The sequence below is a fragment of the Mus pahari genome, chromosome 17 (genome assembly GCF_900095145.1).
Source record: "Mus pahari chromosome 17, PAHARI_EIJ_v1.1, whole genome shotgun sequence".
Taxonomy (NCBI): Eukaryota; Metazoa; Chordata; class Mammalia; order Rodentia; family Muridae; genus Mus; species Mus pahari.
The window spans coordinates 50072161-50096965 of NC_034606.1; the positions used below are offsets into that span (position 1 = coordinate 50072161).

Below are 24805 nucleotides of genomic sequence, written 5' to 3' on the forward strand. Positions count from 1 at the left end.
CCTTCCTTCCTTCCTTCCTTTTGTTTTTTTCGAGACAGGGTTTCTCTGTGTAGCCCTGGCTGTCCTGGAACTCACTCTGTAGACCAGGCTGGCCTTGGACTCAGAAATCCGCCTGCCTCTGCCTCCCGAGTGCTGGGATTAAAGGCCTGCGCCACCACTGCCCAGCTAGGGACTTTGTTTTCTGGTAGTGAACAGAAGGACAAATTTGTGATCTGAACATTCTAGATGTTCCAGACTGGAAGCTTGCAGTACCTCCAAGCTGACTGTTGGCTTCCCCCCCCCCTTGTTCTTAAATAGAAAGTTCTTAAAGAGCCTCATTAGGAAGCAACCCCAGGACCTGCTCTTGGTCATTGGGACTGGCGTGAGTGCAGCTGTGGCCCCTGGCATCCGAGCGCTCTGCTCTTGGAGGAGCTGCATCGAGGCAGTCATTGAGGCTGCGGAGCAGCTGGAAGTTCTGCACCCTGGCGACGTTGCTGAGTTCCGGAGGAAGGTGATGAAGGACCGGGACCTGCTGGTTGTGGCCCATGATCTGATCCGGAAGATGTCACCTGTGAGTCTCAGACACATCAGGTTTCACAGCATGGGTGTAATGTTCTAATCCAGGTTGAAGGAGTGTGTACATTGAACACTAGGCCTCCCTGAGCAGAGGTTCTGTTTGTTAGTGCTCAGCCTATCAGGCCACCATCCATGGGGTGTTTTGTTTTGATTTTTAAGATGGGTTTTTTCTCTGTATAGCCTTGGTTGTCCTGGAACTCACTCTGTAGACCAGGCAGTTCTCAAACTGAAGAAATCCACCTGCTTGTGCTTCCTGAATGCTGGGAGTAAAGCTGTTTGCCTCTGTACCCAGTGGATCCTATTCTTTTAAACCTCAATACTGCGCTGCTGGCAGGTACTGCATTAGTTTGTAGTAATGGCCCCTGGAGGCTGGCTGGCTCTGGATGTTGTTATGCTGCCATTTTTAGTGTGAGGTTTGTGAGACACTGACTGTTTTGGTTGTGTAGGCTACTCATATCTCTACAGAGAAAAGCTGGTTCTTAGAAGACATTTTAAGGTGGGAGGTTAGTGTATGCCCATAGAGGAGGCAGAAGGAGACTTAAGATGAGCGCCTAAGGGAGGATAGGACTGTGAAATGGTCATGAGGAAGGGCAAGACTGGTGTGGGGGTCTCCAAAAGACCAGAGACCCCAAATGGTGGTTTTATCGGGATAGTAATTCTGATTCCTACATTGAAACCTGGGGAGACAGCCCAGGAGCATGCAGGAGCTCAGTGGTACTGGAGACCTGGGCTTTACCACCCTCAAGCGTGAAGTTCCCTGACTTTGTATAGTTAGCTGCCTGACTCCCCCGACCCCTTTGCCGCTCCTTCTGGTGAGCAGATGGGGCTGCCAACCCTCCCCTCCTATGGCTTTGCATGGAGTCACTACATCACTGGCTTCACCCAGTGCTGCACTTCACCTTTCCAGGCTGGTGGCGTTTTCAGTTAGGTAGCTGTGACAAATGTGGGTGTTAATGTTAATCAGGGAAAACTGACAACATAGGCAGAGGCTGGGCCAAACCTCACCTGCTAGCCATTTTTATAAAGTCTTGTTGGCATGTGGCCATATCCTCTTGCTGGTACATTGTCTGTGGCTGCTTTCATGCCCAGAGGCCAGCTTGAGTAGCTGCAGTAGGAACTGTGGCCACAGGCCTAACAGGTTTACTCTCTGGCACTTGAGACAAAGGGGGCTAATCCCTTGTACAGGAAGATGAGGGCTTACCAGGGAAACATGGGATGGCTGCACAGCGCCAAGGGTATGGGCTCACTCAGGGAGAGGCCATCGTGTTGATGATACCGATGGTCAGGAGACGAGTCTGAAGTTCACCCCCATGCTTCTTACCCTGGTGCACTCCTCCAAGCCTCCCATGGAGAATCAGGCAAGGGGGTCAGCAGGCCTCCCCGCCATGTTGGCATGCTCATGAGTCATCATAGAGGATACCAAGTTGGTTTTATTAGGGGGTTATGGTCCATGGATAAAGATGAGGATTAGCGGGGAGAGCCTCAGGACGACATACATCCCCATGGCCTCTGAGGAGGAGGGGCCTACGGGGAACTTGCCTGGTGGCTCTGTCTTGACCTGTGGGCCCCTGAGGTGGTGCTGACTGAGACTGAGTGCTGCTGTAGGAAGCGTAGGTTAGGACTCTCCTTGGGGAACAAGGGATCTCTTGACTCCTCTATCCTGTCCAGCTCGACCCCATCTTGGTTCCCTTTAGCAAGGCTGTCTGCTGTTCTCATTGCTCCCCACCTTCCCTGTCCCACATGGGGAAAGTAGGGACATTCCATAGCACCTTATGGCCTGGTTCTGGGTCGGCTCTCTGACCTCCCCTGCTACACAGGCAGTTTCCATGAGCACTGCAGGGCCTTTGTACTTGCCCCTGCTCACAGCCATCTGAGAGCTCCCCACTCCTCCAGGTCTCAGAGAGACCTCCATGGCCTTTCCTGTCTGCCTACACCCACTCCTCTGCCTTGCTTTGCCCCGAGTGTTTATTCTGCAATGCGTCCTTGTACTTGGCCTGCCCTTCCCTGAGGCTGACATCATTCTTTGTTCTGGTAAGTATGTGCATCCTTACTCGTGTGCCCTCTGCTTAGTCCCAGCCATGATCAGCCTCTGCTGTTCCTAACTTCTCTTCACTGTTGTCATTTTGAGACAGGGCCTATCTATCTATATAGACCTGGCTGGCCTGTAGTTCACTAGTTAGACCAGGTGGGCCTTGCACTCACAGAGATACGCCTGCTTCTACCTGCCTTTGTCTCACGCACCATCACGGCCAGCATGTGTTCCTAACCCTTGATCTGCCTCTCTGCAGCGCACAGGCGACACCAAGCCCAACTTCTTCCAGGATTGCCTGATGGAGGTGTTTGACAGCTTGGAGCAACACATCCAGAACCCTGTGGTGCTGCAGTCCATCCTCAGCCTGATGGACAGAGGCACCATGGTGCTGACCACCAACTACGACAACCTGCTGGAGATCTTCGGGCAGCAGCAGAGCAAGCCCATGGAGTCCCTGGACTTGAAGGATAAGACGAAGGTGTGGGCCGAGTGGGTCACTGCTGTGGGCCTGCTGCACTCAGCACACAGCCACACAGCCACACAGCCATTCCCTCAGGCAGCCCAGGAGCTGCCCAGGAGCCACGCCCTCCCCCACCCACTTGCGATGTTTCCTGCTGTCCACACTTTTCTTTTCATGCTCTGTGCTACTCCTACAAGTGGTTCTCGTCTGCATTGACTGATTAGTGACTACCGTGGGAATGTGGGCAATAGAGCCAGCACAGAAAAAAGCACCCACAATCCTCGTGTGGATTCTTTTCTTATAAGGTTGGGGTTTGATGGATGCAAACATTTCAAACCTGTTTTTAATTTTTTTCTCCCTTTTGGAGACAGGGACTTGAGTAGCTCAGGCAGATTTTATCCTTGGGCTCTACTTGCCTCTGCTTTCAAGTTACTGGGGTTCCAGGTTCACTGTATAGACCATGCTGACTTTGGATGTATAGCAATCTTCTTGCCTTTACCTTCCAAATGCTGGCACTACAGTCATATTCCATGATGCCTGGCTTCTCTAAGCTATTTGTCTGTTATTTCTGTATTGCTGTGATGAGGCGCCATGATCAAGGCACCTCATAGAAGAAAGCATTTATCTGAGGGCTTGCTTATAGTTCCAGAGGGTGAGTCTATAACCATCATGGTAGGGAGTATGGCAGCAGGCGAGCAGGCATGGCACTAGAATAGTAGCTGAGAGCTTACATCTGATCCACATATTGGAGGCAGAGAGAGAATGGGCCTGGTGTGAGCTTTTGAAATCTCAAAGCCAATCTCTAGTTACACATCTCCTCCAACAAGGCCACACCTCCTAATCCTTCCTAAACAGTCTTAGTGGCTATATGAGCCTAGAGGGCCAGACTAACTTTTTTTTTTTTTTTTTTGGTTTTTCGAGACAGGGTTTCTCTGTGTAGCCCCGGCTGTCCTGGAACTAACTTTGTAGACCAGGCTGGCCTCAAACTCAGAAATCCGCCTGCCTCTGCTGGGATTAAAGGCGTGCGCCACCACGCCCGGGGCCAGACTAATTTAAAGTGTATTATTTTAAATTTTAAAAGAACAAGTGTAAGCCGGGCCTGGTGGTGCAGGCCTTTAATCCCAGCACTCGGGAGGCAGAGGCAGGCGGATTTCTGAGTTCGAGGCCAGCCTGGTCTACCAAGTGAGTTCCAGGACAGCCAGGGCTATACAGAGAAACCCTGTCTCGAAGAACAAGTGTAGACTTACTAAAGAAAAGTGAGAAAGAACTTCTGAGAGTGGGTTCTGAGGGACAAGTGCCCCAGGAAATTGTTTAGAGTGATTTTGGCCTGGTGTGGTGATACCTGTAGAAGACTGTTGTATCCCCAGCTCTGTATGGGAGCTCTGTACCTGTCGTTTACCTGCAGTGGAGTTATTAAAAACAAAGCAAGCAGTCATGGTGGTGCACACCTGGGATCTTAGTACACTGGAGGCCGAGGCAGGAGAATTACTATAAATTTTGAGTCTATCCTGAGTTACATAGTGATTTTAAGACAAGTCTGGGCTCGTGTCTCCAAAACAAACTAAAACTGCCAAACGTATTTCTGTCTGAGAGGTGAAAGTCCTATTTTTCCTCCTTCATTGCTGAGGTGGAACAGTTGGGTCATATGAACTGCTTTAATTTTTGGCATGCTTGCTTTTTCTTATGCTTCTGTTAGATGTATTAGGGAGTCAGACACTGCCTGTGCTGTTGCCCACTGAGTTGTGGTGCATGCTCTCTTTGTGCTAGCCTGGTTGGCTGTTTTGGTGTCATCCTGCACGGTGACATGGCCCTATGATGGGGTGTGGCACAAGCTGTGGCTAAGCATGCCAGTACCTTTGAAAATGATTAGTCAAGTGTGGGTAAGAGAATTGTCTGTTGGCTTCCGCCTCTAGTGAGCCTGTCTCAGTAGAGCCTGCAGATGCAGAGGCCCCACACTGAGAGACATGAAGTATGGCCTGTAACCTGAACTGAGATGAATGCAGAGGGCTATTTGAGGTACAGTGTTGATGGTGTAAAAGTAACTAGCTTGAGGTAGACACTCATCTAGGATGTGTGGAGGAGGACATGGGTTTTACCTGAAGAACCACAAAACATAAAAATGGAAACAGAACCAGCTACAACCCCCACAACAATATAGAATTAACTGCATATAACTAAGAAGGTCCCTCCCCTATGTAGTCACAGTTAGCTGCTGTGACAGCAGTTACTTCCACACACTGTCTTCAGTAAAGACCTCGCTGAGATTCTGGGCAGGATAACTAGTTTCTGTTTTAAAGGTATAATTATGAATGGAAACATTTACTTTTTTGGATAATTTTGTTCTTGTATCTTGTTTGAAATAATAGCAGTCTATTTATTGTCTTGGTTTGGGTTTTGATAGGTCCTGCAGTGGGCAAGAGGCCATATCAAGTATGGAGTCCTTCATATTCATGGCTTGTACACAGACCCCTGTGGGATGGTGCTGGATCCATCGGGCTATAAAGATGTCACTCAAGATCCAGAAGTAATGGTAAGCCTGTTTTCACTAGGCTTTGGGTGCCTCTTCTGGGGAACTGATGGTGGCAGCCAGCCATCTGGCTGTGTTTCCCAGGCATTCTGGTCCTCTGGTTAACTCCCCTTTCACATGGCTGCTGGGGACAGGACCATATTTTCCTGTTAGTAGCCACATCTCTAGGCCCTGGTATGGTGCTACATTCTGAATAGATGCTCAGTGCACACCTGCTCAAGGAGGACATGCGTGCTTCCTTAGAAACCTCTTTCCTGGAGCCAGCACTCGCACACTGCGGTTTCCTGGCCAGGGACTTGGCAGGAGAGACTTGCCTGGTGCTGGTAGTCTGTGGTCTGCAGTCTGCAGTCTGCTGCTCCTCTGTCCCATTTGTCAGCTCTCCATGCTTACTCAGGGGCCTTCTATCTGCAGTTCTCACCATCCTTACGCAGCAGTCTCTTCAGCTTTCCAAACCTAGTTTTAAAACTAGGGCTAAGGGTGGGGCTCTGGGCACGCTCCCGCTGGGCTCGTGCATGTCCTTAGTTCCATGTGTTCTTAGTGTGTGTCCTCTGCCTCCTGAGTGCTGAGATCAAAGGTATTTGAGAGATTTGTGGCTGGGTACTTGTGTCACATGTGTGAGTTCAAGGCCAGCCTGGTTTATAGAGGAGTTCCAGGACAGCCAGGGCTACACAGAGAAACCCTGTCTTGAAAAACCAAAAAGGGGGGGCTGGTGAGATGGCTCAGTGGGTAAGAGCACCTGACTGCTCTTCCGAAGGTCCAGAGTTCAAATCCCAGCAACCACATGGTGGCTCACAACCACCTGTAACAAGACCTGACGCCCTCTTCTGGAGTGTCTGAAGACAGCTACAGTGTACTTACATATAATAAATAAATAAATCTTTAAAAAAAAAAAAAAAAAAAGAAAAACCAAAAAGAGTGCTGGAGAGATTGCTCAGTGATTAAGAACACTGACTNCTCTTCCANAGGTCCTGAGTTCAANTCCCAGCAACCACATGGTGGCTTACAATCATCTGTAATGGGATCTGATGCACACGTCTATTGTATCTGAAGACAGCGACAGTGTACTCATAAATAAAATAAATTAAAAAAAAAAAGACAAAGGAAAAAGAAAAACCAAAAAGAAAAAAAAAAAAAAAGATTTGTGAGGGTGTGTGTCAGTTGCCTGCAGAGACCAGAGACATTGGGTCCCTTGGACCTGGAGTCACAGTGGTTGAGCTACCCTTCATGAGTGCTGGAATTGAATAGGTCTCTGGAAGAGCTTTGCTTGCTCTTTAACCACTCCACTGAGCATCTTCCCAGCCCCGCCTCAGCAGCTGTTCCCATCACGTATGTGTAATATGTTGCCCACTCTTCTGTCCTAGCGTACTCCATACTCCTCCTGCCATTTCTGAGTGTCTCATGAAGGCTGTTTGCTTTCAGTATCTTTGAACTCTTGGTCTTCCTGCCTCCACTTCCCAGGTGCTGGGATTTCAGCATGTGCCACCATATCAGGCTATCTACAACTCCGACTTGAGTCTGTGTGTTGTGTGGTCGTCCTCTCAGTATCAGGTGCATGTTCTGCAGAGCTCTGCTCTGGCCTCTGTCAGCAGAAATGGCATCAGCAGATGAGTGCTGGGCACTCAGGAGCTGACGTGCTGAGGCCCTCCTCGAGAGAGCGCTGCTGTTATGGGGCCTTCAGGACCGAGTCACTGACCACTGCTCCTCTGAGTAACCCTCATAGTCTACTCTGGGGTTACTGCCTCTGCTCCCCTTCACAGCTCTCTTGCCTTCACTCCCTAAAATCTGTCTACCCCATCTTCCTGTGGGATCTGGCTCATCTGTCCACTTATTAGTCTCAGGGTGTTGTTTGTATATAATTTTGAGCCAAGAAAAAACGTTTTTTGAGACAAGGTCTCACTCTGTAGTCCCAACTGGCCTGGTAATTACAAGCTGGTCTGGAACTCACACAGAGATCCGCCTGCCTCTGCCCCCCTTAGTGTCAGGACCAAAGGTGTGTGCTGCCATGCCCAGCAGAACTGTTAGTGCTCTTCTTTTAAGTCTTTTTTTTTTTTTTTTAAAGATTTATTTATTTATTATATGTAAGTACACTGTAGCTGTCTTCAGACACTCCAGAAGAGGGCGTCAGATCTTGTTACAGATGGTTGTGAGCCACCATGTGGTTGCTGGGATTCGAACTCCAGACCTTTGGAAGAGCAGTCGGGTCCTCTTACCCACTGAGCCATCTCACAAGCCCTTTATGTCTTAAGATTTAAGATTGTATATAGCCGGGCAATGGCAGTGCACGCCTTTAATCCCAGCACTTGAGAGGCAGAGGCAGGCGGGTTTGTGAGTTCATGTGAGGCTAGCCTGTCTACAGAGTAAGTTCCAGGACAGCCATGGCTACACAGAAAAACCCTGTCTTGAAAAAAAAAAAAAAAAANANANANAAAAAANNNNTGTGTGTGTGTGTGTGTGTGTGTGTGTGTGTGTGTGTGTGTATTTGTATAAATATCTAGGAGTTGACTTGGCTGAGCTGACCTGGAGAGCCAGGGGTCTCCCATAAGGTGACTTCACTGTGAGGTGCATTTATGCTGCCCAGGTTGGCCAGTACCCTGCCTCTGCTGGTTCTCCTTCTTGTCCTAGTTGAGAGGTAGATCTCAGCCTAGCTTCACCGTAGCTTGCACACAGATCGCTGCATGGGGTTGATCTGAGTATGTCAAGAGCTTCTCGTCTCCCTAGTGCGCCTCAGGCTGACTCTTGGAAAGCCTGCTGGGTACAAGATAGGAAGTAAAAGAACACAGGGGCCTTTATGTTAATTATGAACTCCTGTTGGTTTTCACTGAGGTGTTCTCTGTTTATTGGTTTTCCCCAGGAAGTCCTGCAAAATCTCTACCGCACCAAGTCATTCCTGTTCGTGGGCTGTGGAGAGACGCTTCGTGACCAGATATTCCAAGCGCTCTTCTTGTACTCCGTGCCAAATAAGGTGGACTTAGAGCACTACATGGTAGTGCTCAAGGAAAATGAAGACCATTTCTTTAAGCATCAGGCAGATATGCTTTTGCATGGAATTAAAGTGGTGTCCTATGGGGATTGTTTTGACCTTTTCCCAGGATATGTGCAAGACCTTGCCACTCAGATCTGCAAACAGCGAAGTCCAGGTGTGGAGCTCTGACGTTACCTTCCAAGCAGAATTCCCGGGTTCTTCCTTTAGCTCTTCCTCTTCCAATTCTATAAGACTTACCAATCTAGTTATTTTTTAATGCCTCTGAGTTTAAAAGTGGAAAAAGGGGTGATTGGTGTAGGTAACAGTCTGTAAGTAGAACTTGAGACTTCTGCTCCAAATGTGGGACACATTGATCTGCATCACAGGTTACTGTAGCCAAGAACAGCCATCAGGGCAGCGTTACTGGCTGTGAGAGTTAAACCTTGGAAAGCTTATGTGGCTTACATTTTTCTCCCCTCACTGCACATCTCTCGAAGGGGGAAGCATCTCCTTTCTGCTCTTTGGCCTTTCTGGGGGGCATCTGAGCTTTGCCAGGAAAGACCACGATAGTAAGAAATGCTGACGAGTCACTTTTACATAATGGTCTTGAATTCAGTGTCATAAAACATGGATGATAGCAAGCATGGAAAGTTCTGTATTGACTGGCCTTTCATGGTAACAGGAAACCCAGAGGCTCACCACGTATTGGAATGAGGTTAGCAGGGACCAGTGAGAGACAGACACAGTATAGCAATCACGAGTTTCTAATACTCACTTTAGCTGCTAATAATTAGTGGAATTGGCTAATTTAAATTATGAGTAGCTGTATCGTAGGATAGTAGTCAGTTTCTTATTGGGAGTGGGAACAGAGAACTCAGGTCATAGAGCCATGACATGAATAACAACAAATTTTATATTTTCATTATTATTATTATTATTATTATTATTTTGTTTCTTTGAGACAGGGATCTCACTGGATCTCTGGCTGTCCTAGAACTGATTATGTAGATCATGCTGGCCTAGAACTCTTAGCGACCCTCCTGCTTCTGCCTCCCTGTGCTGGGCTCAGAGGCCTGCATACCAGGCGCCACCGCCCTTAGTTTTGGATTTGGTGCTTGTTGTTACGTAGATGGTTTTAGAGGTGTCAGCTGTGAAGGGTGAATGTTTGCCTGGTGTGTGCCAGAACTTTGAAGCTAGGATTTGATCCTGGACTAATATGCACAAAAATGTCTTGGCACCAGTTGTGGGCAGGGATCTTCCGAGACCTCCCTCATCCTGCCCAGCTCTCTCTTGTCACAATCATGTCTCCCTGGAAGACCAACACCCAGCCATTCCCTCGAGGAAGCAGCTGAACTGTGTCCCATCCCCACTGCTGTTCCTTTCCCAGGACCTGGCAGCTGAAAGGACCCAGTCACATCACTGAGGCTTTCATCTGTGCCTGTCCCGAAGGACATCTGAGTTTGTACTCTCTCTTGATGGGCGAGGATGTGACATTAGCTGTTGTGATATGTGCCTCACTGTGTCCATAGCCCCAGCAGCTTCCCATTGTCATGCAGTGAGCTCTGGCATCCAGCCTGCAAGGTGAAGGGAGAGACAGGCAGGGAACCATGGCTGACATGTGATACAAATGATAAAAGCCTGACCCCAATCAGTGGATGGCCTCAGGGTGGTCTTTGCCATCATTCCAGGCCTTGGGGGTTGGGGTGGGGGAGGAATACTTCAGGTTGGGGCTCTGCTGACTGTTTGCTTTCTTCCCAGATGCTGAGCGAGTAGACAGCACCACCTTACTGGGTAAAGCAGATCTTGATTTTTCTCACCTGATTTTTGCTTGCATGTTCTATTCATCACCATGAAATGTACCTTACATTTAATAATTTGCCTTATGAAATAGGACAGAAAGAATAGATACCTCTACCTTCAGATGGTCCCCACCATGGTTAAGGCACAAAAGTCCATCCCCTCCATGGGAAGCACAGCCTCATCATGGACTGTGAGTTGACAGCAGAGACTAAATTCTGCCCTAGAACCAAGAGTCTCAGGAAATAAGAGAAATGTTCTGTTTGTATTGTGCCATCCGAGAAGGATCAGGATCTAGGGTAACCTGTCCCTTACAGTGGGAACTTTCATATATGTTTTCTCTTAATACTTCTTTGAAGTATAAATGCGCTTGCTTAGTTTATAAATTGATGTCTCAGCAGTTACCAGCATCTTCCAGAAGGCAAATTAATCAGGGTGTCTCTACTGCCTGATTCAGTCAGGCTAAAAGGGGTTCCAACAGTGAGCAGGAGCCTCTATTCAGCCATTGCTGCCTGTTGGGCCAGTGTGTCCAGTGTGTGGCAGTGTAGGGACAGCTAGAGCCAGTCCAAATCAGCGGTGGGATTGACTCAGTCCAGGGGTGGGAAGAGCTGTGCTCTGCTTTCCGTGTCTGCAGAAAAGGATATTTTTGCTCTAGTTTTTTCCCCTAAGGTATGAATCCCAGAATAATTTCCTTTGAAAGCAGCAGTTACTTAGTTGATAAAACATGCACTACTATGTAGGGAAATCTTGGCCAGTGCCCCAATGAAACCAGGTTCAGAAGCTGGCTCCTGGAAGTACATTCTGTGATAGTGGGTCAGCCTGAGGTGGCTTTCCATCACAGTGACAAAATACTTGAGAAAACTGAAGAACTGTGCCACTTAGTTTCAGCAGGTGGTCACATGGCTCCCTTCCTGTGGGTGGTAAGAGAGCAGAGTGCAGAGAAGAGTCCAGGGACAAGACACACCTTTCAAATACATGCTTCCAGTGACCATGGTCTCCAACCAAAGCCCCCTTCCAGCCCATTCAGTAAAGACTCAGTGTAAGTGAGTTACAGCTGTGCTATCTAGTGAGAATGTGTGTGGTGGTTTGAATAAGATATCTTCCGTAAATCCTGGGCATTTGGACACCCGGTCTCCAGTTGGTGGTGGTGTTTTGGGAGGCTTAGGAAGTGTGGCCTTGCTAGAAGTGGGTTACACTTAGACTTCTTGGCACAAGGTACACGCTGACCCAAATGGTTTAGGTAGCTCTATCCCCTGGCCTCTCCTGGGCTGGCTCTGCGTGTTGCTGGCAGCCTTCCCAGATATTTTATATTCTTGCCAGTTGGAGCTTACATCACAGCTCTGCCTTTGCTCAGCTTCATACTTCTGCTCTGTCAGTGCTAAGGGACCCTGACCCTTTCATATTGTTTGGCCCCTCTGGCTTCCTTATGAGATTTGGGTAGAAGCCTCCAGGACTCCACAACTCATGCATTTGCATGGGTCTAGCTGGCTGTGGTTGCCATGACTTCTATGTGCCTATGTGGGTGGATGAAGCTTACCTAGCCATGCCTGAGCAAATAGCCCTAGAGCTCATGGAGCAAAGCTCAAGTTGTAACGTCATGCCCTTGAGCCTGTGACTGAAAGCCCCAGCTAATTTCTGAGGTCTTAGGCATCTTTCCTGTTGCCATGGTATAAAAAAATACGGGACTTGCTTTTCATGGTGCTAATCCTAATCGGCAGCCACACCTTCCGTAATCCTAACCTCAAGTGTCCTATGTTTCTGGCCAAACTGCAAAGCTTTCCAGTTCTTTTCTGCTTTTTAACTCTCACTGTGAAGCTGGCTAAAAGCAGCTAGTAATAACACCCATGCCTCAGCCTGATTACTATGCATCCTTGCTGTTCTTGTCATATTAGTCTGTCATTTTAAAATGTAGCCTCCAACAAGTATCTGGGTGGGACTGGAGAGATGGCTCAGTGGTTAAGAGCACTGAATATTCTTCCAGAGGACCCAGGTTCAATTCTCAGCACCCACATGGTAGCTCACAACTGTCTGTAACTCCAAGATCTAAACCCTTACCCAAACATACATATAGGCAAAATACCAATGCACATTAAAAAAAAAAAAACCAAAAAACTAAAGTCTCAGGACATAGACAAGATGTAGGTTTTTAATTACTTAAATATTCTAGAATTTAAAGTGAATGAATGGCCTCTAGTCTGACCCCTGGAGCCTTCAATTTCACCTGGTCTTGTGAGTGGTCCTGTTCTTTGTCTTCCCATCAGCATTCTGGGCTTCTGGTAGCTCAGCATTTCTAAGCATGCCCTGACACGTTTCTCTAAACTGTTGTAAACCACTCCAGCACACTAGCTCCAAAGGATTTTGGAGCACATGCTCACAAGGAGTCATTTGTTGGCACCAGTTCTTTACTGGCCTTTCTGTGACAAATTACTGGAGAAAAAGCAACTTAAAATAGATATTTGGCTCTGAGGCTTGAGTCCATGGTCACTTGGCTCCGTTGTTTCTGGACCTGTGACAAGACAGAGATGTGCTTCTCACATCATTGTAGCAAGACAGGGAGAGGAGGAGAGTGGGTGCAAGAGGAAGGTCTATTCAAGGGCACTGAGTAGTCCCCAGTGACCGACTCCTTCCAATCAGCCTTCACCTTCCAGCAATAGAGTTGATTAGGTCAGAGCCCTCAAGATCTAATCACTAACCCCAATGTCTAGCTTTGGGTTCTGTACTGGGGATCACACCTTTAACTCATATGGTTTTGAGGGATAATGTGTATTTGTACCATACAAAGTAGGCAAGCTTTATCTTCACTTAATATGGACAATTTGAAGGATACACATGGAGAGTAAATAATGAATTCCCAGAACATCCCATCCGTTCCCCTCGTGATGCCTTTTTTTCTCTCCTGGGCTAGGTCTTTTTTATTTATTTATTTATTTATTTATTTATTTATTTATTGGTTTTTTGAGACAGGGTTTCTCTGTGTAGCCGTGGCTGTCCTGGAACTCACTTTGTAGACCAGGCTGGCCTCGAACTCAGAAATTCGCCTGCTTCTGCCTCCCGAGTGCTGGGATTAAAGGCGTGCGCCACCATGCCCGGCTCTTCTGGGCTATTTTAATGTAAAGTTTTTAAAATTTATTTTTACAAATTTCTTAATTTTTTAATAAAACTTTTTTTATTTAAGGTAATGCATGTCAGGACTGTGCAAAAAGGAAGTTGGAAGAGAATGGAATTGAAGTCACAAAAAAAGTTAGACAGTCAGATACTGGTAGGTATTGTTTGTTTTCACGGAAACTCTGGTCTGTAGGTGTCTGTACTCAGTGCCTTGCTTTAACACCCTGGTGTATGGGAAGGATCAGTACATACATCATGTTGGGATCACGGAAACCTTTTCAGTGGAACCTGACCTTTCACACTACTAATCAGAGGTACTGTTATTGTCCCCCAAATTTCTCTTAAAATGTAATTGAAAGAAAACAAGCAAGTGATGTGGCATCAATTCAGTGAGTTTTCATGAGGAAGACACCCATTTGGTCATACCAAGTTGGCAAACAGAACGTTTGGGAGCATCCCTCCACCAGTTAGAGTGCCCACATTAATCTCTAAAGAAACCGCTCTCCTACTGGGATATATATGCACTTGTAAACTTTCAACTGCTCATTTCAGTAGACTCTTCCCATTGAAACTAGGAGAGGCATCTGGATGACTACTTGTGTCCCTCCTCCCTCCTCTTCTCCCCCTCCCCTCTGGTGTGGTAGGATTTCACATTTCTAGTTCCTTAGTACTAGGAAGTAGGATTTGAATCTGATGATTGGGCTCTCAAGGGGCTTTTCCTTTCTCCCTTCTCCATTCCATTCCTCCAGCACCAGCTTTTAACATTCCCAATGTAAAGCACCTAGATACAGGGTAAAAAGGAAGCAAGGCCTCTACTCTGTGGATTCTAAAAGGTAGAAAATAGAAGCATTTACTTTATTAAAGGCATCTGTATTCTTTCCTTTCAGCTTGTATACAATATTAGTGGGCCAAGGCTGGGGCTTCTTAGTTGTGAGATGTATGATCAGTATCAGTTAAATGTTTAACGAACACTCCATTCTTTCAGTTCTGATTGTTTCATATTGGCAATTTAATTATTTCTTCTTTGCATCTCTGTCTTCTCATGTTGGGAGCCATGCTAGTTGGAGTCTCTTGATTAGTCCCGCTGTCTTGTTTGCTTTAGTGCTTCTTTGTTTTTGTTTTTGTTTTTTTGTTTTTTTTTAAATTTTTTTAAAGATTTATTTGTTTGTTTATTATATGTAAGTACACTGTAGCTGTCTTCAGACACTCCAGAAGAGGGAGTCAGATCTTGTTAAGGATGGTTGTGAGCCACCATGTGGTTGCTGGGATTTGAACTTCAGAAGAGCAGTCAGGTGCTCTTACCCGCTGAGCCATCTCACCAGCCCTGTTTTTGTTTTTTAAGACAGAGTGTATCTCTGGCTGTTCTAGAACTAGCTATGTAGACCAGGCTGGTCCTGAACTCACAGAACTCCACCTGCCTCTCCTTCTCAAGTGCTGGGATTAAATGAATGTGCCACCATAAGCCTGGCTCCTTTAGTGCTTCTTAATTTTCATTTGTAATCTTCATTAAAACACTTCGAGAGATTCTCAAAATTGTTATTTTATTCCTTAGGTTAAAGTTTTGTTATTTTTGAGTGCCTAGAGCTGGGGATATAAACTAGGGGCTTGTACATGCTAAGTACAGTGAGCTACATCTTGAGCATCTAAATTTTTGTTTGTTTTAAGATGGGGTCCCTGGCTGGCCTGGAACTCAACATGTATAGATCAGACTGACCTCAAACTCAACAAATCTGTCTGCCTCAGCCTCCTGAGTACCGGGACTAAAGGTGTGTGCCACCATGCCCAGCTTAAAATTCTTACTTTAATAGTGTGACCTCAAGTTTCCAAGAGTTCTTCTCTTATTCAACCTTGCTACTATCATCTATTATATAGTGTAAAGTAAGTCTTTTTTAAATCTTTGGGGTCTGATTATCTGTTACTACTTGATTCCTGAAGCACTAGATAGATTCAATAAGGGATACTAGTATATTTTGGATAAAAGATACATATAGATGTTCTGAGAGCATGAGTTACTGAAGTCATCTGTCATTGATAGAGTCATAATGAACACAAATGAAACAAATAGGCTGATTTTTAAATGTTATCTTAAGTGTGTATTATTCAGTTGGGATGGGTGGACACGAGACAGGAGGCTGTGGAGGCTTAGTTCAGAGGAGTATCAAGGGAGTGAGTTGAGGTCCTTCTGGGACAATGGCTGCTGCAGATGGCATGCTTCTTCCTAGATAGGGAAAATTCAATTTTGGTTGTGTATAGACAAAATTCTTCAGGTATCTTTCACTTGAATTGTGGTTTTAGTTGGCAAGGACTTCTGTAACTAAAATAGAACAGATAGTCCTCAATTGCTACCTCTGGGCAGGTGCTTTTTTTCCTGTTAGGCTCCATGTTTCTGGTTTTCCTTACATCTAAGCTTTCTCCACTGTTTGCTGATGTGTAAAGTGATTGTTTTCAGTAGGCAATTGCGGGTTTCTTCTTTTCTTTTCCTGCAGTCACTTGTATACTCAGCTTTACATGTATCATGATCTCTCTGAATGCTGCATGTTCAGGTGCTAGAGCTACTACCTGGTAGACAGTGCCATAAAGCAGTGGGCCAGAAAGTTACCCAAAAAGAGCTGCACCCCCAAACCCTCGAGTATTAGCAACTGTATCAGCCTTGCCTCTTCCTAGGCAGCTATGTATGCTTGAAGATTTCTCCGGACTCTGATGTGCAGAAAGCCTTGACCTGTTTTGCATGTGGATGAGAAAGGCCAAGAGCCACCTTCTTACTCCTGCTGTCCACACTTGGAGCCTTAAGAACCCAGAAGAGCTGGGCGTGGTGGCGTACGCCTTTAATCCCAGCACTCGGGAGGCAGAGGCAGGCGAATTTCTGAGTTCAAGGCCAGCCTGGTCTACAGAGTGAGTTCCAGGATAGCCAGGACTACACAGAGAAACCGTCTTGAAAAACCAAAAAAAAAAAAAACACCAACCCCAGAGGAATGGTGTTTCTATACGTGTGGAAGTCAAATTGTATGTGCATTCTGAGCCTTCATTTCTTATCCATACTTAAAACATGCTTTTGTTTTTTTGTGTGTGCAACTGGTAAAGATATCCATAAGACTTTATACCCTGCTTTGTACCTGGTCCTTGGTAGTATTTGTAGCTCTGCAGTGCCATTTCTAGACAGTGGCTACTATTACCATTATGGAGGGTTTTCAGAATTTCTAGCAGTGTGAAGTAGTTACTGAAACAGAAATTCTGATAGAATTTATTTTACCTGAATTGAAACTCTTTTGTATGTCTTTTGCTTAAACAGATGATGCTGGAGGGTCTTGAAGTTTTTAAAACTTGAAACTTGAAAACCAGCCTTCAGCAACCACAGTGCCATGCCCAAGCGATGAGGAATGTACAGAGGACTCCATATGGATCTCTCAATGTGAACTGTCACCCCCAAAAGAGCCATGTGGGTGTGTGGCCTTTGTGGTTGAATGACAGAGCTCTACTGTGGGTTTAGCTGCTCAGGAGGTGACATGGACACACTTCAGGTATACTCATAAGGACTTATGGACAGCTACCTCAGGGACCAAATTCAAGGGTGGGAGGTGGGATGTACCTGGCATTGTTGTTCCCTTTTCCCATTTGACATGTTTTCTTATGTCAGGGTGTTATTTTTCCTAATACATGGAGGAGAATGAGGACTATTCAAGCAACAGTAGTTTCCAAAGAGAAAATAAGACATAAATATTTATATTTTATATCTTTAATGTGGAAATACGTGGAAGCATCTTTTGCTGTAGAAAGTTTTTTTAAAGATGTGTTGGTTACAGTGTTAAACAGTAAAGAACAAGTGGATAGTAGAGAGGCTGAACCCACTAGTGAAAATTGTTAAAGGGATGACTAGATCAATTTGGTTTCCTTGGAATTTTGACATTTCAGTAATTTCTGTTCCAAAGAATTGGTAAACTGTTAGTGTTAAGTCCAGACAGACTGAAAATCTTTCCCAAAGTCTTCAGTGCTGTCTAGATCCACTGTGTGACTTCCAAGTTAAAAAGAGAGAGTGAAACACAAGACCAAGCTTTAAACTTTTAGAAGTTCTAAGCTTTCCAAGTCTTATTTCTCTAGGATAAGGCCCACCCTTTCTGTTCTCCTCTCTTCCCACGGTTCATATTAAGATTTACTTGGAGTGGGGTAGGCAATACTTTGAAAGGGCTTGCCAAATTTTAACTACATTCAAAGTTAACTTCTGGGAAAACACCCATGCTTAGACTACTGCATATGCCTACAGCTCCTCTGATAATGACTGTGGCAAAGGCTCACATGTTATACAGAGTGGTCCTGAAAGGAAGACTTCTTAGAAACAGGTCCTGCATGGTTCATTTGAAGCTATCCATCTTTGATATGATGCCAAGCTCTGCCTGTGACATTGCATGGACGGCACAGTAGCTCCCAAGGGACATTGACAGTTAAGAACAGGAAACATAGGTTGCTACAGGGAATGAGGGAGAAGCCAGAGACAGGCTAAAGACACCTCCCCACGCCTGTGCTTTCTAAGTGTGGAAAATCTTTTATGTCACTGGTTATAAATAAAATTTTTAAAGCCAACCCTGTGTGCTCAGTTTTTCTTCATTTATGACAAGATGTGGTATATATAATGAGAATGTTTAGCTTGAGTTGCCACTGAACTATGAAGTCAAGCAAATGACTTCTGAATGTAAGTTAAAAAAAATGAATTTTTGAAAATTATTTTTTGAGGGCTGTAGAGATGGCTTAGCAGTTAAAAGCACATGTTACTTATGTAGAAGACCAAAGTTTGGTTTCCAGCATCCACATCAGGTGGCTTACAACCACACAGGGAATACAATGCCCTCTTCTGGATTCTGTGGCCACCTGTACTCACATATGCATAGACCCCCCCTCCCCAACAGAACGGGATTATTATTATTATTGTTATTGTTACTTTGAGATAGGGTCTTACCTTATTGGCCAGACTGTCTTCCAACTCACAGTAATGCTCCTATTCAGCCCATTAAATATTATGTTTACAGACTCAGTAGTGGGCCATTTTTTTCTTTTTAAAATACATTTACCAAGTGATATCAGGGGTAGATAGGTAAATATTGAAGTTGATCTAATAAATTGTTTAGCAAAATTACATTCAGCTGACTATAAAAGCAGTATACAAACCGAAAACAAATCAGTCTATTAAAAGCTTTAGGGGGCTGGTGAGATGGCTCAGTGGGTAAGAGCATCCAACTGCTCTTCTGAAGGTCCGGAGTTCAAATCCCAGCAACCACATGGTGACTCATAACCATCCGTAACAAGATCTGACACCCTCTTCTGGAGTGTCTGAAGACAGCTATAGTGTACTTACATATAATAAATAAATAAATTAAAAAAAAAAAAAAGCTTTAGTGTCACAGCGAAGGATCTGCATTTTGTTATACTGAATTGTATCTATTTTCAACCTTTTTGTTATGGTGTGTTTTGAATGTCATTTTATTTTAGTGATTTGGGTATTAGGAAACAGTCTCAACACAAAGTATTTGCCTCTCTTTTTATCAGTGAGAAGCATTAAGCTAGCTGACAAGCTCTGGCTCTTTATTGTGGTTACTGCCCAGAGACGGAGAGTTGGCACACTTTAAGTAGTTGTTCAAGTACTTCTGAGAACCTTACAGCTTCACCAAAGCTACAAATATTAATTGTGGATCTTCAAGAAGTCTGCTGAACCTTGTTCTAAGTGAATGCTATAGTTTGCACCCAGTTCTTTGGAGCTGAGAGAATACCCTGAAATCTTTACTATGAAGCTCCATAAGACTCGGGCTCTCTAGTTCCCATATGCACCATGAGTTTTGTATGACCATATTCATACCTATTTTCTGTAAGCTAACATCAGGGTCCTTTCAGGGTGAACTATTAATTGTAACATTTGTGTATTTCTTAGCAACTTATTGTTTATAATGCTATCTTTGCTTTTTTTTGGGGGGTGTATAGTTCTATAAAAGTATCTTACTACATTTTATTTTTGTGTGTGTGTATGTGTGCATATATAGAATGAAACTAAATCTTGTAACTCAGATTATCAAGCAGGCGTAGAGCATGTTCTGTGTACAGGAAACAAGTGTTATTCAGAAGTGAGCCAAGGTCTCAGAAGACAGCTCCTGGGTCAGCACTTGGATCAGATTTGACATCTATGGAGTCCTGCAGAATCCTGTTTACTTTGAAATGGGAACAAGCACTGCTGAAAACTGCCACATTCCAGCTTCCACAGTGACATTTACATGAAGTCCCTATAACCTGGAAAAGCCTTATAATTCGGTGTACCTTTACAAGAAACTAGACTTAGAAACATTAGTTATACTGAAGTTATATGACTTAGTTTCACCCTCACAAGTTTTCTGTTTTTAAAACTTATGAGATTACTTTATGTTTTCAGTACTGACATACATTCCCTCTGAAATAATCTCCCATGTAAGCCAGGATCACCAATTTATTACCTGTACTGCTACTTGACATTTTTAGAAACTATTAAGGCTGTGAGGTACTCAGTGGTACAACACTTAGACATTCTTTCTGTGTTCCTTCTCCAGCACTACAAAAAATAAAACCCCCAGACCAGCTGTTTCCCTTAAAGATAAATGCAAGGCAAGACCAGAGTAAAGATGCTGCAGAATTCAAAATTTTATAACCAATTTGTTTCAAAACAAAAGCCCTTAAAAGCAAAAGAAAACCATATACTTCATTCAATGCTGCCATAGGAAACCTCTGTTAGAATGGCTGAGTGCTCCTCAGCTGGAGTGGGCTATAGCTTTTTCTACTAAAAAGGTAAGGAATTTTTCTTCTATGACACACTGGTCTAAACTGAGACTGACTTGACCTCCACGGGGTCTGGGTAAAGCTGCTACAGCTGGTGGGTGTTCAAGAGTATACTCATTTCTAACGAGACTGGGGAGACTTTGGGGACATTGATACTCGTGGTGCTCTGGGCTTTCGGTGGCTCCTGCTGCCTTCTTGGTCTTCAGTGTCTGGATACATGGAAAGGTCCAGAGTCAACACATGGCTGAACATACACTCATTGTGCTGAAATGGAGGAAGGGCAGTTTTAGTCAGTTCTGATCAGAGGAACAGTATTTACTAAAGTTAGGTCATAGTTAATCTAACAATGCATTTTAAAAGGGTTCATTATCCTGTGTGGGTTTTTTGAGACAGGGTTTTTCTATTTAGCCCTGGCTGTCCTGGAACTCACAGTGTGGATCTGGTTGTCCTGAAATGTACTTACTTCAGGTACCTGGGTGCTGGGATTAAAGGCATGCAACACCACACCTGACCCAGTAAATCAATTTTTATCTTAGCTTAAAGTGCAACAGCTTAAAAACAGAAAGCCTTGAATTGTTGCTCTATTCTCTTGGCTCAGGTTTTTACTTAAAAATTTGTTTTGTGTATGTGTGGGTGTGTGCCTGCAGGGTATAGGTGTGAAGGACAACTTTCAGGGTCAGTCCTCTCCTTTCACTGCATGGGTCTTGGGGACAGAACTTACGTTGTCAGGCCTGGCAGCTGGTGCCTTCACCAGCTGAGCCATCTTAATGGCCCTAGCTCAGTTTTTGACCTGAGATGGATGTGTTGAAATTTTAAGAGTTTTTGTATGCCTTGGAGCTTCTAGTGAATCTGTTTTTTGATAATAGTGATTAATTTTTGTGCAAAATATTAAGTCAGAAACATGAAGCACGGGCTGGTGAGATGGCTCAGCGGGTAAGAGCACCTGACTGCTCTTCCAAAGGTGCAGAGTTCAAATCCCAGCAACCACATGGTGGCTTACAACCATCCTTAACAAGATCTGACTCCCTCTTCTGGAGTGTCTGAAGACAGCTACAGTGTACTTAAATATAATAAATAAATAAATAAATAAAGAAAGAAACATGAAGCACAGTATTAACTGTTCTGTTACCATGTACTACTACTTTGCAAAACACAAGTACCAAACTACCCTATAGTTTTAGAGATTTTTTTTTCTTTTTTCCTTTTTTTCTCGAGACAGGGTTTGTCTGTGTAGCCTTGGCTGTCCTGGAACTCACTCTGTAGACCAGGCTGGCCTCGAACTCAGAAATCCGCCTGCCCCTGCCTCCCCAGTGCTGGGACTAAAGGCGAGCGCCACCATGCCTGGCTGAGATATTTTTTTTTCTTACTACACATATTTACTCGTGTGTGGGGGGAAGGGATGAGTTGGTTTTCTCCCTCTATCACGTGGGTCTCGGTGATCAAACTCCGATCAATAGGCTTGGTAGCAAGTGCCCCAACCTGCTGAGCCATCTGCTGGGCCATGGCCTTCAGTTTCCATTTCCTTCTTTCACCTACGTATGTCTTAAATTTCTTTCTGTCAAGGAGAGTATCTGAGTAATTACTTATTTTACTCATTTAAAAATCATTTGGTCATATTTACCCACTGTAGGAACCCAAGAATGTCTACAAACTCCTGGATTGTGTTAGGAAATCCCAAGGCTGGCAGGGTCGGTGGAGTTTATGGGGCCTGCCCTTGCCCTGCCCCTCTTACCTCTGGGTAGACGCCTATCAGTGCATCAGCTTTGGAGTAGAATTCCTCTTTCAGGGAAATGATTATCATCTGAAATTGTTCCTGACTTTGCTCTTTGATGTAACCTGAGACCTGGGAGGAAATAAAAAGCATACCTTTCACCAGCAAGGCAAAGCCTCCTTTGGGCTCTGGGAACAATGGTTCTCTTTCTTTGTTTTAGTTTTAAAAAACACATTTGAGTTGATAACTCAAGACTTAAAGATTGGGTAACCGTGGCAAGTGTAATGATTGATTTTATAATCAAGTCTTGGATAAAGAATTCTAGCTACTTCAGGAAGCTCAATTCCAAGGAAGCAAAATGATTAGGGTATGGTGGTGTAATTCTAGAGAAGCAAAGAGTCTGAGCGTCCAGTATCCTTTAGGCAATGCCTAGAATCACTTAACATCCTCCCACTAAGGCCCTACCCTCTCAGAGTTTCCTTTAGGAAGCACAATTGAAGGTGCCACAGCCTTTATGTGGGAACATTTTATATCCAGACCATCAAATCCTCTTCTCTCTTGTTCCTACTATCATTGTTTCTGCATCAAGGTTACTAGCATGGTCTCTAACACCAGAGTCCCTCCTGCGAATGTGGCTTTTTAACTTGTCTCATTCACTCACTGTATGTGGTACTCCAGAAGCATAATGATCTTGAAAACACAGCATTTAGTTCCAGTGTACTCTACCCCAGACCAACCTTAGGGACTTGGTAAGTGCTATCTCACTAGACGAAAGTCTGAGTCTTAGTTCTCCTGTACTCAAGTTCTGAGTGGTTTATTTTGGCATTTTGATTTGTTTGACAAGTAAGCCATCAAATGGATGAATGCAAACATGTGTGAAGAGAGCTCAGAGCTGTCACGCAAGTGTGCATGAGCTGGGCATGGTGGCACATGACCTCTCTCAGGTTCTAAAAGGTCTTGATTACCCTCAGTACTGTTGCTCTTTGTCTCCATGGTTTTTCTTCAGGCTTCTGCTGGTTTTTCCTGACTTTCCTCAGTGATAGACTGTGACAGAAGTATAAAAAAGTATAACTTTCTCCCTAAATTGTTTTTGGCTATGGTTTTGTCACAGCAATAAAATAAAACTAGAATATAAACATTCTATTAGGAATTGAAAGCAGAAGCTGGGTGATGGTTGACCACACCTTTAATCCAGAGTGCTTGGGAGGCAGAGGCAAGCAGATCTGAGGCCAGCCTGGTCTACAGAGCAAGACAGTCCAGGACAGCCAGGGCTACGCAGAGAAACACTGTCTTGAAAAACCAAAAGGAGTGGGGGGATTGAAATCAGTAAGAAACTTACTTTGCCAATGTTAGTATTGTCCAGGGCTGCATCTACTTCATCTAACACAAAAAATGGAGCAGGCCGAAAACTAGAAAAGAATAACATGTACATGAGTAACAACTTTATATTTGTTTTATGAAAGCTTAGAGACAAAGAGCAACAGTACTTAGGGTAATCAAGACCTTTTAGAACCTCTGACCGAGGTCTTGTGCCACCATGCCCAGCTCATGCACACTTGAATGACAGCTCTGAGCTCTCCTTACATGTCTGCACACTGGATTTCACCTGAACATCCAGCCATCATTTCTCCAGCAAACCCCCTCCCCCACTGTTCTCTCCTGTGGGCAGCTAGTGGCAGCATTTAAGGGATTATTTAGACCAAGCCCATGGAGCCATGATTGACTCCTACACATTCCATGCCTGTCAGTAACCTCAAGCTCTCATATTGTCCCAAGCCAGCACTGTCTTTTCACTTTGTTTGTTAGAACAGCATCCTAACCCTGCTGCCATCACTGCCACATGAAGTATACGCCATATATGCTAAGCACAGTTTGGCCTCAGAGCCTCTGACACTTGCTACTCTTTGTTATATCTAGAAGAATCTCGCTTTAGCTATCTTTATAACTTGTTCCCGTAATTCTTTTTTTTTTTGGTTTGGGTTTTTTTCGAGACAGAGTTTCTCTGTGTAGCCTGGAACTCACTTTGTAGACCAGGCTGGCCTCGAACTCAGAGATCTGCCTGCCTCTGCCTCCCAAGTGCTTGGATTAAAGGTGTGCGACACCAAGCCTGGCTTGTTCCCATAACTCTTAACTAATCTAACCTTTTTATTGTAAAATACCTCAGGGCCATGCATATCTCCATTCCTTTTATTTTCTTTATGGGATTTGTCATTTTCAAATATTCTCTATACTAGGGAAACTGTTTACAAATGTACTTCATTATCTCCTCCAATGAAAATAAATCTCCCCACAATGGCATCTTTTTTTTTTTTTTTTTTTTCCAAGACAGGGTTTCTCTGTATAGCCCTGGCTGTCCTGGAACTCACTTTGTAGGCCAGGCTGGCCTCAAACTCAGAAATCTGCCTGCCTCTGCCTCCCGAGTGCTGGGATTAAAGGTGTGCACCACCACGCCCGGCCCCACAATAGTATCTTAAATGAGCCTAAGGTCTCATACATGGGAGACTTGTACTCTATTGCTGAACTATAGCCCCCAGCAAAAATGAGTTTTTTTTTTTTTTTTTTTTTTTTTTTTTTTTTTTTATTTGTTTATATAATTTTTTTTTTTTTTTTTTTTTTTTTTGAGACAGGGTTTCTCTGTCACAGCCCGTGCTATCCTGGAACTCACTTTGTTCCAGAGGCCTCAAACTCAGAGGCCTCTGCCTCCCTAATGCTGGGATTAGAGGTGCGCACTACCACCACTGGCAAAATTAAATATTTTTAGGGACGATACTTTGTTCATAGGAGAATCTCCAGAGCCTGAAAGTGTGATTATTTAATAGAGTGAAAGGATGGGTTGCTACCTAGTGATAATCTCATTCTGCTTTGCTCCT

The 24805-nt window shown here is 44.6% G+C and overlaps 2 protein-coding genes across 4 annotated transcripts in view; one reads left to right on the forward strand and one right to left on the reverse strand.

The window, feature by feature from the left end:
• Positions 1 to 18013, forward strand: part of Fam118a (family with sequence similarity 118 member A) — a 28799-nt gene extending 10786 nt beyond the window's left edge. For all 3 annotated transcript variants that reach the window (XM_021216835.2, XM_029531087.1, XM_021216836.2), the window contains 7 exons: positions 298 to 550; positions 2844 to 3065; positions 5449 to 5577; positions 8426 to 8711; positions 10295 to 10327; positions 13509 to 13592; positions 16728 to 18013. In XM_021216835.2, coding sequence (XP_021072494.1) covers positions 298 to 550; positions 2844 to 3065; positions 5449 to 5577; positions 8426 to 8711; positions 10295 to 10327; positions 13509 to 13592; positions 16728 to 16747 — 1027 coding nt within the window. In that variant the 3' untranslated portion in view covers positions 16748 to 18013. The remainder of the gene's footprint in view (positions 1 to 297; positions 551 to 2843; positions 3066 to 5448; positions 5578 to 8425; positions 8712 to 10294; positions 10328 to 13508; positions 13593 to 16727) is intronic.
• A 2061-nt stretch (positions 18014 to 20074) lies between these two features.
• Smc1b (structural maintenance of chromosomes 1B) overlaps positions 20075 to 24805 on the reverse strand; it is a 62598-nt gene continuing 57867 nt past the window's right edge. Inside the window, exons 23-25 of the mRNA XM_021217005.2 lie at positions 23275 to 23344; positions 21957 to 22067; positions 20075 to 20488 (exon numbers count right to left, since the gene is read on the reverse strand). Of these exons, the coding sequence (XP_021072664.1) occupies positions 20345 to 20488; positions 21957 to 22067; positions 23275 to 23344 (325 nt within the window). The 3' untranslated portion in view covers positions 20075 to 20344. The remainder of the gene's footprint in view (positions 20489 to 21956; positions 22068 to 23274; positions 23345 to 24805) is intronic.